General features: G+C 36.7%; 1 protein-coding gene and 1 pseudogene across 1 annotated transcript; both read left to right on the top strand.

The window, feature by feature from the left end:
- The first annotated feature begins 170 nt into the window (after positions 1 to 170).
- LOC107703208 (caspase recruitment domain-containing protein 9-like) lies at positions 171 to 5,889 on the top strand. The gene is made up of 10 exons (XM_016505762.1): positions 171 to 233; positions 482 to 829; positions 1,775 to 1,954; positions 2,025 to 2,168; positions 4,273 to 4,398; positions 4,634 to 4,822; positions 5,223 to 5,271; positions 5,362 to 5,405; positions 5,482 to 5,561; positions 5,701 to 5,889. The coding sequence occupies exons 1-10, from the start codon at positions 171 to 173 to the stop codon at positions 5,792 to 5,794; spliced, it is 1,317 nt and encodes a 438-aa protein (XP_016361248.1). The 3' UTR covers positions 5,795 to 5,889.
- A 3,207-nt stretch (positions 5,890 to 9,096) lies between these two features.
- Positions 9,097 to 12,437, top strand: part of LOC107703207 (coiled-coil domain-containing protein 180-like) — a 25,652-nt pseudogene continuing 22,311 nt past the window's right edge.

The raw sequence follows: 12,437 nt of genomic DNA, 5'->3' as shown, positions 1-12,437 counted from the left end.
TTTTTTGAACATTAAAGCATGTCAACATATTCTGTTACACCAAATACACAAAATAATGATAATGATCTTTAAAAAAGCATCATATGACCCCTTTAAATTAACCTGTTGAATGAATGATTTAACAAATCACTGTTAAAGACACTCACTTGTTGCCACCTAAAGGTGTAACAATGTACACTGCAAGAAGAGTCTCTGAAAAGTCCCCACCTCAAATGTCCAGACTGACACAGTCTGTATGGAAAGAGTGATACAAACATTGCAAGTCCCAGTACTGTTGGAAGGCCACTCTCTCGATTGAATTTGCAAACGAACGGTTTAATAGAATGTACTAATATTAAGATAATATTCTAAATGAAAGTTATTATATTGTGCTAGAGAAACAATTTTTGCTTTTTATACTGAGAGTCCAGAAGCATAGCTAAAATGCTGTGCCTGTTGACTATATCGTCTGCCATGGGTCTGTATGGAAACTGGTTTATAGAACTCTCTGTCTGTTCACCCAGACACTGCCGGTGAATGTGGCCTCACTCAGTTCCTCATGAGCGAGGTCTCTCGCCTACAGAAGCTCGCACAGGACGAACGGAGGAAGCGACTCGAAGTGTCTGCGCAGGCGGCGGAGCAGCTAGACGCCATCCGCCAGCTGCAGCTGTGTGAGAGCGAGCTGCACAAACAGCAGGACCGCGTGCAGCGCATCCGAGATGAGCGCGAACGCATGTGCGATGAAGCACGTAAACTGAGAGACGAGAATTACCGACTGATGCACGACTTGACCCGATTAAGCGAGGAGAAGAACTGCGCGCTCATGTGTAACAGAGACCTCCAGCTCGAGGTGATCAGTCAGTCCACCAGGAAAACCTGTCAAGAACATGTCCTGGTCATAGTTCACAACAAAATCTAAAGATAGAAATAAGACATTAAATGCATTTATTTATTTGCAGTTATGGTAATAATTGTAATAGAGTACTGCAGTGATTATGTTTTTTTTTGTAGGCCAACCTGAAAGTTACATCTCCCTGGTTCCCTCAACAAGGATTTTTTTAGACTTTTGAATTGTTGCAGAAAATAAGCTCTGTGACCAGCAACAAACAAAAGTTTATGATTCTTAAGTGTTTTATCATACTCTTCACAAATTAACTCGATTTGTGTGTATTTTGAAGCCTAAATGCAATCACAAGCAGTAACCATCTAAATGTAGGCTATAAACAAATTACAACACAGTCGCATTACGTTAAAGCCACCATCAGTTCTGGCAGCTCTTTCAGTCTTTATTTTAAAACATTTTCCCTGAAAGTCTGAGTTAGAATAGTTTGCAAGAACGTGATTATGAACATAATGAGGCTGTAAAAACCAAAGACTTTGGTAAAAGAGGACTAGTGAGTAGATGAGTTTTCCTGTTCGCTGTGATGACTTTTAATGTCCCTAACCTCTGTAGCCCCATTTAGCCACTTGTTAACAAAAGCCTTTTTCAAGAAAAGTAAATGCTTTAAAAAATATCTTTATAAAATATCTTGAGCTTGTGCTTGCAGACTTTATTTTAGGCATTTAGCCAAACACCCGAAAAAAACTATTGACTTAAGAACTCTTAAGTGCTATAAATGCTAACTCTTTTCTGAGTTTTGGCCTAATACATCATCCCTGTAGCATGTCTATGAGTGCCGCTAGTCAAATATTGTTAAAATGTAATTTTATGATCTTTTCTCTTTGTTTTTCTCTTTAAATTTTATCTTTTCTCTTTGTGTATTTTCTTTTCCCCCTCTTTGGTCCTTTCTATAAGATTGAGAAATTGAAACACAGCTTAATGAATGCAGAAAGTGACTCAAAGATCCAATGGAAAAAGACAATAACCTTGAAAAATGCCATGGAGCAGAGACCAAGTCCAGAGCTGATCTGGCAGATGCAGAGAGAAAATGATCTCCTTACAGCTCATATACAAGAGCTCGAAAGTGCTTCCAAGGTAAATAACTTAGGCTACACTAATCAATATATGAACAAGAATGCCTAATACACACAATTCATTGACACAGGTCCAAACTCTGGAGCACGAAAAGCTTGATTCACAGTCATTAAAGGAATTCAAGCAACAAAGTCAGGCACAATACCAGGAGCTTGTGAATGATCTCTACAATCTAAGGAGAGACCTACATGATGCAGAAAAGCTGCGTGATAAGGTAGCCTGTGTTTAATAATACATGCAGACTGGATTCAAAGTAAATTTTACTTTATTTTTTATTATGCATTTCATACTGTGAGGGTTTTTTGTGTGTGTATTTGTATGTATAAATGTACAGTGGGTATAGATAAGAATCACCTCCCTTTAAAATGATCACATTTTGTTGCTTTGCAGCCTGAAATAAAGACAGACACAGTTTTTGTTTTATCCAGCTGTATTTACTGTGCAACTTATAACATCCAAGTGAAAGATATAACACCAACATGTCAGAAAAAATAAAAATAAAAAAACAGAATCACTGAGATGGAAAAAGGATTACCCCTCTCCGAAAAATGACTCTGACTTAACTGTGATCAGCTGTGGTCATTTTGCACTAAGTAAATACAGCTGAATAAAACAAAAAATATCTGTATTTTCTGTGCAACTTATAACATCCAAGTGAAAGATATAAAACCAACATGTCAGGGAAAAAAAAAAAAAAAAAAATGAATTATTGAGTTGGAAAAAGGATCACCCCCTCCTAAAAATTACTAGCTAATCACCTTCTCAATGGCACACAGCCATTTGAGTTTCAACTGTGATCAGCTGTGGCCATTTTGATTAGCTCAGTATGAAAAGAGCTTCCTGGAGCCTTTCAGTTCTTGGTAGTGCAACTGAAACAAACAATCAACTATGGGTGGCGAGGCACTGTCAAAAGATCTCCGGGATAAAGTTGTGGACAGGCACAAGTCAGGGGATGGATACAATAAAATTTCAAAGGCTTTATCAATGCCTTGAAGCACAGTGAAATGAATTATTTGGCCTCAACACCAAACAATATGTCTGGTGGAAATCCTATACAGCTCACCATCCAGAAATGCAGCATTCCTACAGTAAAGTATGGAGGTGGTAATATCCTGTTATGGGGAGTTTCTTTGCAGCAGGGACTGGAGCACTTGTCAGGATAGATGGAAAATTGGATGGGGCAAAATACCCTCAAATTCTTGAGGAAAATCTGTTGCCCTCTGCCAGAAAGTTGTCAATGGGAAATGGGGCAAAATACTGTCAAATTCTTGAGGAAAATCTGCTGGCCTCTGCCAGAAAGTTGTCAGTGGGAAGAAGGTTTACCTTCCAACATGACAATGACCCAAAGCACACAGCAAAACTGAACACAGTGGTTGAAGGAGAAAAAGGCGAATGTCCTTGCAGGGCCTAGTCAGAGCCCAGACTTAAACCCCTTTGAAAATCTGTGGAATGACTTGAAGACTGCAGTCCACAAACGCTCACCATCAAATTTAACTGGACTTGAGCAGTTCTGCAAAGAAGAGTGGGCAAATATTGTAAAGTCTAGAAGTGCAAAGTTAGTAGAGATGTATCTCAACAGACTAAAGGCTGTAATTAAAGCAAAAGGTGGTTCAACAAAATACGGACACAAGGGGGTGAACCTTTTTACAATTTAGTGATTGTTTTTTTGTTTGTTTTTCTGACATGTTGGTGTTATATCTTTCACTTGGATGTTATAAGTTGCACTAAATGCAGCTGGATAAAACAAAAACGGTGTCCATTTGAAACAAAAAGTGACTATATATGTGTATGTATATGTGTGTGTATACATACATATACATATATATGTGTGTGTATATATATAGTGAGGCCAGCAGGGGGTGCTCGCCTTGTGGTCTGTGTGGGTCCTAATGCCCCAGTATAGTTAGTGATGGGGACACTATGCCGTCAAAAAGCACCGTCCTTCAGATGAGACGTTAAACCGAGGTCCTGACTCTCTGTGGTCATTAAAAATCCCAGAATGTCCTTCGAAAAAGAGGAGGGGTGTAACCCTGGCATCCTGGCCAAATTCACCAATTCCATCATCATGGCCTCATAATCATCCCCATATACTGATTGGCTTCTTCTTCACTCCTTTCCACCAATAAGCTGGTGTGTGGTGGGCGTTCTGGCTCAATATGGCTGCCGTCACATCATCCAGGTGGATGCTGCACATTGGTGGTGGGTGAGGAGATTCCCCCCTTCCATGTAAAGTGCTTTGAGTACCCAGAAAAGCGCTATATAAATGTAACAAATTATTCATTAATATTATTATATATAATTTTGGTTTTAAATTTAAGTATCGAGAGGAGAAGGATGAGTTGAAACTGAAATGCACAATGCTAAAAAAGGACTCCAAAATGTACTGTGACCGAATGGAAGACATTCTGAAGCAGCTGGAAGAGGTCATCAAAGAAAGAGACAAGGTATCACACTTTTATCTTTGCATGAGAGAACATAATAATATAGTTGGATATAATGCAACATTTACTTTTGGCCCACGGCCCTAAATCTAGTTTGATTTTTGACCCTTCATAATAAAAAGTTTGGGCACATCTGTGTTAGATGAAGAAAGGCCAATCTCTATTCAAATTTATTCAATGTATCCGTTGTATGCATCACATTAACCACAACAGTTGTATGGCACTGCCCTTTTGATAGGCTATTTGTACAAGAGAGGAGTACCATTTGGAGAACTCAAAAAATCTCCAAGACAAAGACCAGTACCGCAAACAGATCCGGGAGATGGGCGAGCGTTATGATGAACTTCAAGTCCAGTTGTTTCGAACTCAAGGAGACGTTCTTGCTCTCCATTCAAAGATTCGCAAAAAGAAAAACCCAATTCAAGTGGTATGTACACTCGAAAAGTCTGCTACACAGAGTGAGCGTGATGTGTGAATGGAACAGATGAATCATTAGTGAGTTCAAAGGGTTAGGCTTTCTGTTGTGTCACTCTGATTTAAGCACATTATCTTTAGGCACATAATGTATCATCAGTGGGTAATGGTTTATAATGAATAGTATGTTTATTATGATTTGTTTTATTCCTCAGAACTCAGAAGAAAGCTCCTTGCTGAGTTCATTTGAGGTAATTTTAATGAGTTCTCTATTAAACGTTTAAATGCAAACACTCTTAGGAAATAAGATATTTCTGTATTGTCTTTCCCATTTTAAAGCGACATTGTCCTCCACAGCATTTGGTTTGTATTATTTTTAGTCGTCAACAGGGTTGCTTACATTTTGTCCACAGATGAAAAGTCAGACCAGCGAGGAGGAGTCCAGGGAAAGACGTGAAAAGGGTAACATTCACTGTTTTTCTCCATCAGATCTCATGCTCATAAAATAGATTGTTCTTGTTTTTTAAACCTTGTTCCTGTTTTCTCACACAGATATGAGTGAAGAGTCACAAAACCAAACATCTGGCAAGTACAATGTAGGTATCTTTGTTGTGGATGTTTATGCATACAGTGATTGTGGCTTCCTTTTTTATGCATATTTCATGTTTGCAGTATTCAGAGAGGATGTTCACTGATGAGGACATATCAGCTAACTGCAGACTTAAAGAAAAATGCAACTTTTATTATAGGAGGTTGGTTTTTTGTATTCTTTCATAACAACAATTTAATCATTGGAATTAACCATTGAAGCAGAGCTACAACTATATTTCAGATTTTAATTGAACTGAATGATTAGTTTCTAAGCAATACTACTAATGTGGTCTTGAACAGGAAACGTGCTTTAAGAACCAAAAAATGCACAGACAAAGAGAGTGTGCAGTGCATCCTAGACAACACTACTGGGAGTGATACAGACGGGACGTGACATACAACTTTAGACAAGGAGACGAAATGTCGCCTTCTTTGACGGCATATTAAAATACAATTTAATTTTTAATTTAATTAACAACATTGTTTTGTATCCAGTGACCCATAAAACCTGATTAACAACATTATATCAATATAATAGTGTTCACTGTCAAAGTATTTCCAGTCAATCATTTATGCTGTCATGATGAGTCTGATCTGCCAAATTTCCTGTTATCTATTAATATATATTATTTAATAAATATAAAACATCTTTTCATGTAAATCTTGTTCTCTTTTTTTCTGTTGCAGTAACTGATGTTTAAAAATAAACGTACCCCTAAAAAATATTCACTGAACTTATCCACCTTTTTCTTCAACGCGGAAGTAAGCCTATGGGTGAGACTTCCGGTTCATTGGCCGCTATAGGGAAATAACGAGAAGAATAACAACATGCAGTAAACGGTTAAACTGTTTGCACTACAAACCAGTGTGTTCATAATTAAGATAATACATTTAAATAATATGGTAAGACACACCCATTTTCAATATCAAGCAGCAAAAGGAGCGGTTCTGTACAGATAAAAATAGCTGGACGCGGATGAAACCGGAAGCTAGACCCATAGAATTTACAAATGGCCGCGCCCATTTTTACGGCAAGAAAACGGTGGATATGTCTGACATTTATCCCCAGAGGCGGACTTACCCTTTAGGCAAAGGTAGGCTACCGCCTTGGGCCCCCAAAAGCCAAGGGCCCCTTAAAATGCTTTTCATATACGAGATGCGCATTAAGTGCTGACATGAGAATGGTTGCTTTTTACAGTGTTTATCACCACGACAACTGTCTGCGTGTCCGAGTTGAACACACTTCTTGTGTATCCTGCTTGTAGCAAATGAAAATATCATGTATCTGAAGCTGTAATTAAATATTGCGCAACAGTGCATATTATATGTTTATTGTTTTAAATGCCGCTTACTCATTTATGAGAAGGACCCAATTAGAGGACGCATACGCAGTTACTTGTTTGGTTGATATAATACTAAGGTGTGTAAATGTATAATTTCCATTTCATTATTTTTTCATTTTCATTTAAATTTGTAGTTAAAATAACTAAAATAAGTGTATTTTAAAGTTTAGAATTAGACAGCCTTTGGCACACAGGCTTACGCTGGTAACTCATCAGTGGACTTTCCTTCTCAATATAGGCTATATTTTTCTCATTCTCACTAATTCAAGTTTTTATATGAATGAATCTCTGAAGGGTACCGACTGTCTTCAGAAAAGTTTCAGTGACATTTTCATTTTATCTGATAAAGTAGCGTTCATGAGCAGCGCTGCTTTGTTTACAGCCGTGACTGGGGAAAGCGCTGTACTTCTGATGTTACAAAAGCGCTTCCTGCTGGCAGAGAATCAATATGCATTTTCAATAATCCCGTGTGCAGTTTCTGTTCAGACCAATCCGAAAATCCACCCACATAACCCCGTTTTAAATTAATATCATAATTTATACTTCCGACTCATCTCTTTTCTTAAAAAATGGTTTAAAGGCTCAATTGTGACGTTTATCATTTTATCATTTATTTTGTTTTTGTGAAAAAAAACTGTAAATCAATTGCTATTTCGTGGTCTACAGCATGAAAGAAAGACATTATAACATGTCCATGAAAAATGTAGAAACACTGGACACAACTGTGGGGCACCATTGTGCAGCAGCAAGCATCACAACAAAAAAGGAACCTCAAGGCTGATCTAGGTAAATGTGTGCAAATATATAAGGCCCGATTCCTATATTTTGCCTGGGGCCCCCAAATAACTAAATCCGCCTCTGTTTATCCCTAGTTTCTCATATATGGGCATGAATGATATATGAACCTTTGTGAATGTGATATTCTAATTATTTTTTTTGTGAAATTGAATTGAAATTGAAGTGTAAAATAAAATACAGTATTATGTATAACTGTTTTGCTATCAAAAAGTTTTGTTTGACTAATTACTGCACTCAAATTTTACTGGTAATAGGCTATGGTTCAAACTACATTTGAATGGGAAATTTGAGTACTGATCCATGGCTGTTTACCACAAACACAACATTTATCCATTATTTTGATTTCAAATTCAAACATTGCCACTGAAAATGCTTTTTCAGCATTGCAATTCCTTTTTTTACACAGTACAGTAATACAATCTTTCACAGACATGTTTAAACACAAATATAAGCAACACGTTATTCAATGCTTTTTACTTTTGCATTTACTTCTAGATTTATATATTAAGTTGCTCAAGCAATTGGCAAAACATTTAAACTACTTTTCTTACATTATCACAAACTTACCATTGACAGAAATAGTAAGCTCTACTGCCTTTTCTTTTGCAATGAAATCTTTATACAATAAATATAAGCAACACATTATTCAATGCTTTTTACTTTTGCATTTACTTCTAGATTTATATATTAAGTTGCTCAAGCAATTGGCAAAACATTTAAACTACTTTTCTTACATTATCACAAACTTACCATTGACAGAAATAGTAAGCTCTACTGCCTTTTCTTTTGCAATGAAATCTTTATTACAAGCAATCATGCGGTTCATAAAGAACTTTATTTTCCTACCTCCACGAGTGCCATATATTATTGTATCTAAAATTATTATATCTAAAAGTGCTCTTTCCCTTTAAACCTAGCCACAAAGCCATAGGTGTTGATTGTGAAACACAGTAGACTTTAATAATATGCATTTATGCTGTAATTACTACCTTTTCGTGTCAATCCATGTTCATATTTACTGCAAACAATGCGCTGTTACTTTAATTCAGCGCTTGCAGCGCAGCAATAGACTTGGTGTGGAAAGGATCTCTGCTCTGCTGCAGACGCACCGCTCCTGAACGCACTGCCGGACCGCAACCGTGTGCCGTAAACGCTTTAATCCGTTAACATGAGCGCGGAAAAAATATGCACCACATATGCACTGCAAACGGAGTAATATTATGAACATGGCGTTATGTGTGTGTGCTGCGAGTGTGCATGAGCGCACGGTGTCCAGGAGAGCGCGCGAGCGCTGAATGGTTAAACACTGGCAAGAATTAAAAAGAAATGCAATTTATAAACTTTAGTGACGACGTGACACTGCCTGGATTGTGCAAGTGACAATTCCTGTATTTATAATAAGTTGTCTTAAATCTCATTTTGTTAAAAACAATCGTGAATCGAATCGAATCGAATCGTGAAATCAAAATCGTGAATCGAATCGAATCGAATCGTGAGTTGAGTGAACCGTTACATCCCTAGTAGCCGATCAATCGGAGCACCCCTAGTACCTACAATGGCAGACACACGTGTGCTTTCCAGTGGTAAAGTTTACCGGCAGATGTTTGACGCCCAGGTAACAGCATTCATAGTATCTGAAAGACAAATGTGCGTTTTACATGTTGTTGATGTTTGTAATATTGTGGATACTTTTGAGTGCAAAATCCTGGCCTGAAGGCAGCTCTTGGCGTATGTTGATAAGGGAGTGTTTGTGCTCAGGTTCAGTTGTCTCTGGCTCTCTATGACTCGCGGAAGAAGCGTGTGGCGGATGAGGGCGACTGTCTGCTCAGTGGAGATGCGGCGGACACCGCATCACAGCGCCTCAATGGGACATTCAGCATCAACACACGGTATGCTGCTGCTGCTGCTCAAGATACGACTTTGATTTTAGTTTAAAGACATTAATCGTAATTAAAAGTACTCTGTTTGATAGGAACACACTTTATTCTGTTGGAAAAAGTGAGGACCAGGATGACAGTGAGGAGGTTTGGGGTCTTCCAGACACTGTTGGTGAGAACTAAAAGTCTCAGTGATGCTGAACTGTTTGTATCATAGAGTCTTTTCTTTTCTTTTCAAGGCAATTTTTCTTACAGTGTAATCACACCAATAAGTACTGAGTAATGAACAGCATGTACTATAGGTTATAGGATTAGGGTTTGGCTTAGAGTTAGTTGCTTGTAATTATGCATAATTTACTGTTAGTACTAGTGCAAGTAACATGTCATGTGTAACAAGGACACTGTAAAATAAAGTGTTACCTGAAAAGACAGAATTGTGTAGAGGAAAGTGCATGGAAGTGATCTGTACATAGCAATAGGAGATAAATGTTTTCTCTTTTTGTAATACAAGATATTTAAAATGTTTTTGAAAAAAGTTTCTTATGCTGACCAAGGCTGCATTTATTTGATCAAAAATACAATAAAATACTTAAAAAATGTAAAATAACGTTTCTCTATTTGAAAATATTTTAAAGTGTAATTTATTTCTGTGATGACAAAGCTGAATTTTCAGCAGCCATACTTTAGTCTTCAGTGTCACATAAATCTTTCTGATATGCATTTCCTAGTCCAACAACAGACAAGCATATCTTAATATCAATTTAGCTGCGTAATATTTTTGTGGAAACCATTATACTTTTTTCAGGATTGTTAGATGAATAGAAAGTTCAAAAGAACAGCATTTATTTAAAATATTTTGTAATATTATGAATGTCTTTACTGTCAGTGTGTCCTTGCTACTTGAAAGTATTAATTAAAAAAAAAAAAGAATCTTACTGTCCCCAAAATTTTGAATGGTAGTGTATGTAAAAACACAAATATTCGGTTAAACATCATTTGTTAATTTTCAGTCAAAGAAAAAATAAATAAACTCAAAAAGACAGTGAAACTCAGTAAGACGTTTTGCCAGATTTCTTTTCAATAATAATAAATAAATTGTATAACATAAAATAATTGCAAAATACTTCAAAATTGTTTGATTGACATTATACAATTTATGTATGTCTAATGCATGTCCTAATAATGTGATGTTATCTAATAATGTCTAAGAACAAAAATGTTTTGCCATCTTTCCCAAAAGTTTTTTGGAACTAAAAGTCAATTTTTTGTGATTCTGTTTTGTCTGTAGTTCCAGAGAAAAAAAAACTCAGGTATCATTAATCGTCTTGTGTAGAAAAGGCGAAGGGATCACAGTGAAGCTGTTTCTCAGTTGCAGACAGATCTCTCCAGCATCAGTGTGGTACACACTTCTATATTTATTGCCAAGATGTGTTTATTCTTATGTAGAGCCCAGTTAATCTATTCTCCATCTAGTGTTTAATCACTGTAGCAGTATTACTAATTATATCTCTCAAAGGTGCCTTATATTGTGACATTTCTGCATTTAGGGTTTCAAACCTTTATTTAGACAGACGGGAAAGGATATTCTTCTCAGATTGTCAGAGCATAATGACAATATTGAAAGCCTTATGCAAAACATTGAAATCAAATCATCTCTGATTTGACAGCATACAGCTATCAGGTGAGGACCAAATGTCATATACAATACTTACTTACTGCTCAAATTCAGCATTACTAAGTAAATGAGTGTAGGATCACTCAACTGTTATTCATCCTTTGTCTTTTAAAGGACATGCATGAGATCTGGAACAAAGTCAGCCATGAATCTTCCTTGAAAAGAAAGCGGATTAAAGAGCTATACGAGATATATTCCAAATATGAATCTGAGAGAAAAGCTATGGTATGTGGTCTATATAATAAGTAAGCATATGTCCCACAGTCGTTAGATTAGTAATGCTGCTTATTTGTCCCTCTTTCTTAGATTTCAGCATTACTGAAAAAGTCCACCACAAAACTGGAGAAAATCAGTTATTTGATGCCATGTGATCTCCACAGACTGATTGACAATGAAGCCATGGTAGTATAGTCTACATGACAAAAATGTATTTGTATGTTATCGGCAGTTTTTTCTTTTATCATTAATCCATGTTTTCCATAGATGATAAACCAAGCTCTGCTAGCAAATCGACGTGCTTTGGCCAAACTGTGTTTTAATTTGATGGAGAAACATTTGCAGATGGACATTTTCCAAAGGCTGAGATGGGAGGAAACGCTCCAAAATTGGAAAAAAATAAAACTTAATGATGCAGTTACCCAGTTCAAGTATGTCTGATATAAAAAAAACTGTGAAAATTCCCTTGCCATAAAAGTAATGCCATGTTGTTTACCAACAAAGTGCCTGATCTTTCTGATGAAAATAGTTGCCAATGGGAGTTTTGCTGGTTAAGAATCCTGCCAGGGCCATCATAAAATCATACAGGGGACTTGTCTAAAATACAACATATACCCATGTTTATGTTCTTCCTGCAGAGACGTTATGAACATCCCTCACATTCAGAATCCTAAAAACATTCAAGATACTCTGAGCGCTTTGAAGTCAGATCAGAAAACACAGAGTGAGAAATGCATCTAAATGCTGGAGATTCTTAGGTGAGAAATGAAACACGCCAACTTTATTTATAAAGCACTGTAGCGAATCTGCTCAAAGGGGAAATATGAATAATTAATCATAACTAGTTATAATTAATTATAAATATTTAGATCTGCTGTAAGCATTCATTTGACCTCTCAGTGTCAACTGTCTGTTAATTCTAAGAACGTTAATTTCCTGGTTAAGGAAAATAACTTTCTTACTGTACAATACTACTCAGAGCATGTAGCAAAAATCTGCATGATTAGGGACACCAGTTATGAGCAAACAATGAACAACGCCAAGTGTGATACAAGTAAGACTTTATTAACTACATAAACACTTAAACTAGTCTAACATACACATACACACACACACACACACACACAC

Source organism: Sinocyclocheilus anshuiensis, unplaced genomic scaffold (assembly GCF_001515605.1).
Source record: "Sinocyclocheilus anshuiensis isolate Anshui unplaced genomic scaffold, SAMN03320099.WGS_v1.1 scaffold542, whole genome shotgun sequence".
NCBI classification, from domain to species: Eukaryota; Metazoa; Chordata; class Actinopteri; order Cypriniformes; family Cyprinidae; genus Sinocyclocheilus; species Sinocyclocheilus anshuiensis.
This window is presented reverse-complemented; position numbering and strand designations above follow the sequence as displayed.

What these genes read in the sequence shown, in the direction of transcription:
- LOC107703208 (XM_016505762.1), top strand. Translation starts at nt 171, where the DNA reads ATGTACACTGCAAGAAGAGTCTCTGAAAAGTCCCCACCTCAAATGTCC. An exon ending in AGCTCGAAAGTGCTTCCAAG is followed by an intron (nt 1,955 to 2,024) that starts GTAAATAACTTA and finishes TCATTGACACAG; the next exon opens with GTCCAAACTCTGGAGCACGA. An exon ending in AGAAAAACCCAATTCAAGTG is followed by an intron (nt 4,823 to 5,222) that starts GTATGTACACTC and finishes TTTTGTCCACAG; the next exon opens with ATGAAAAGTCAGACCAGCGA.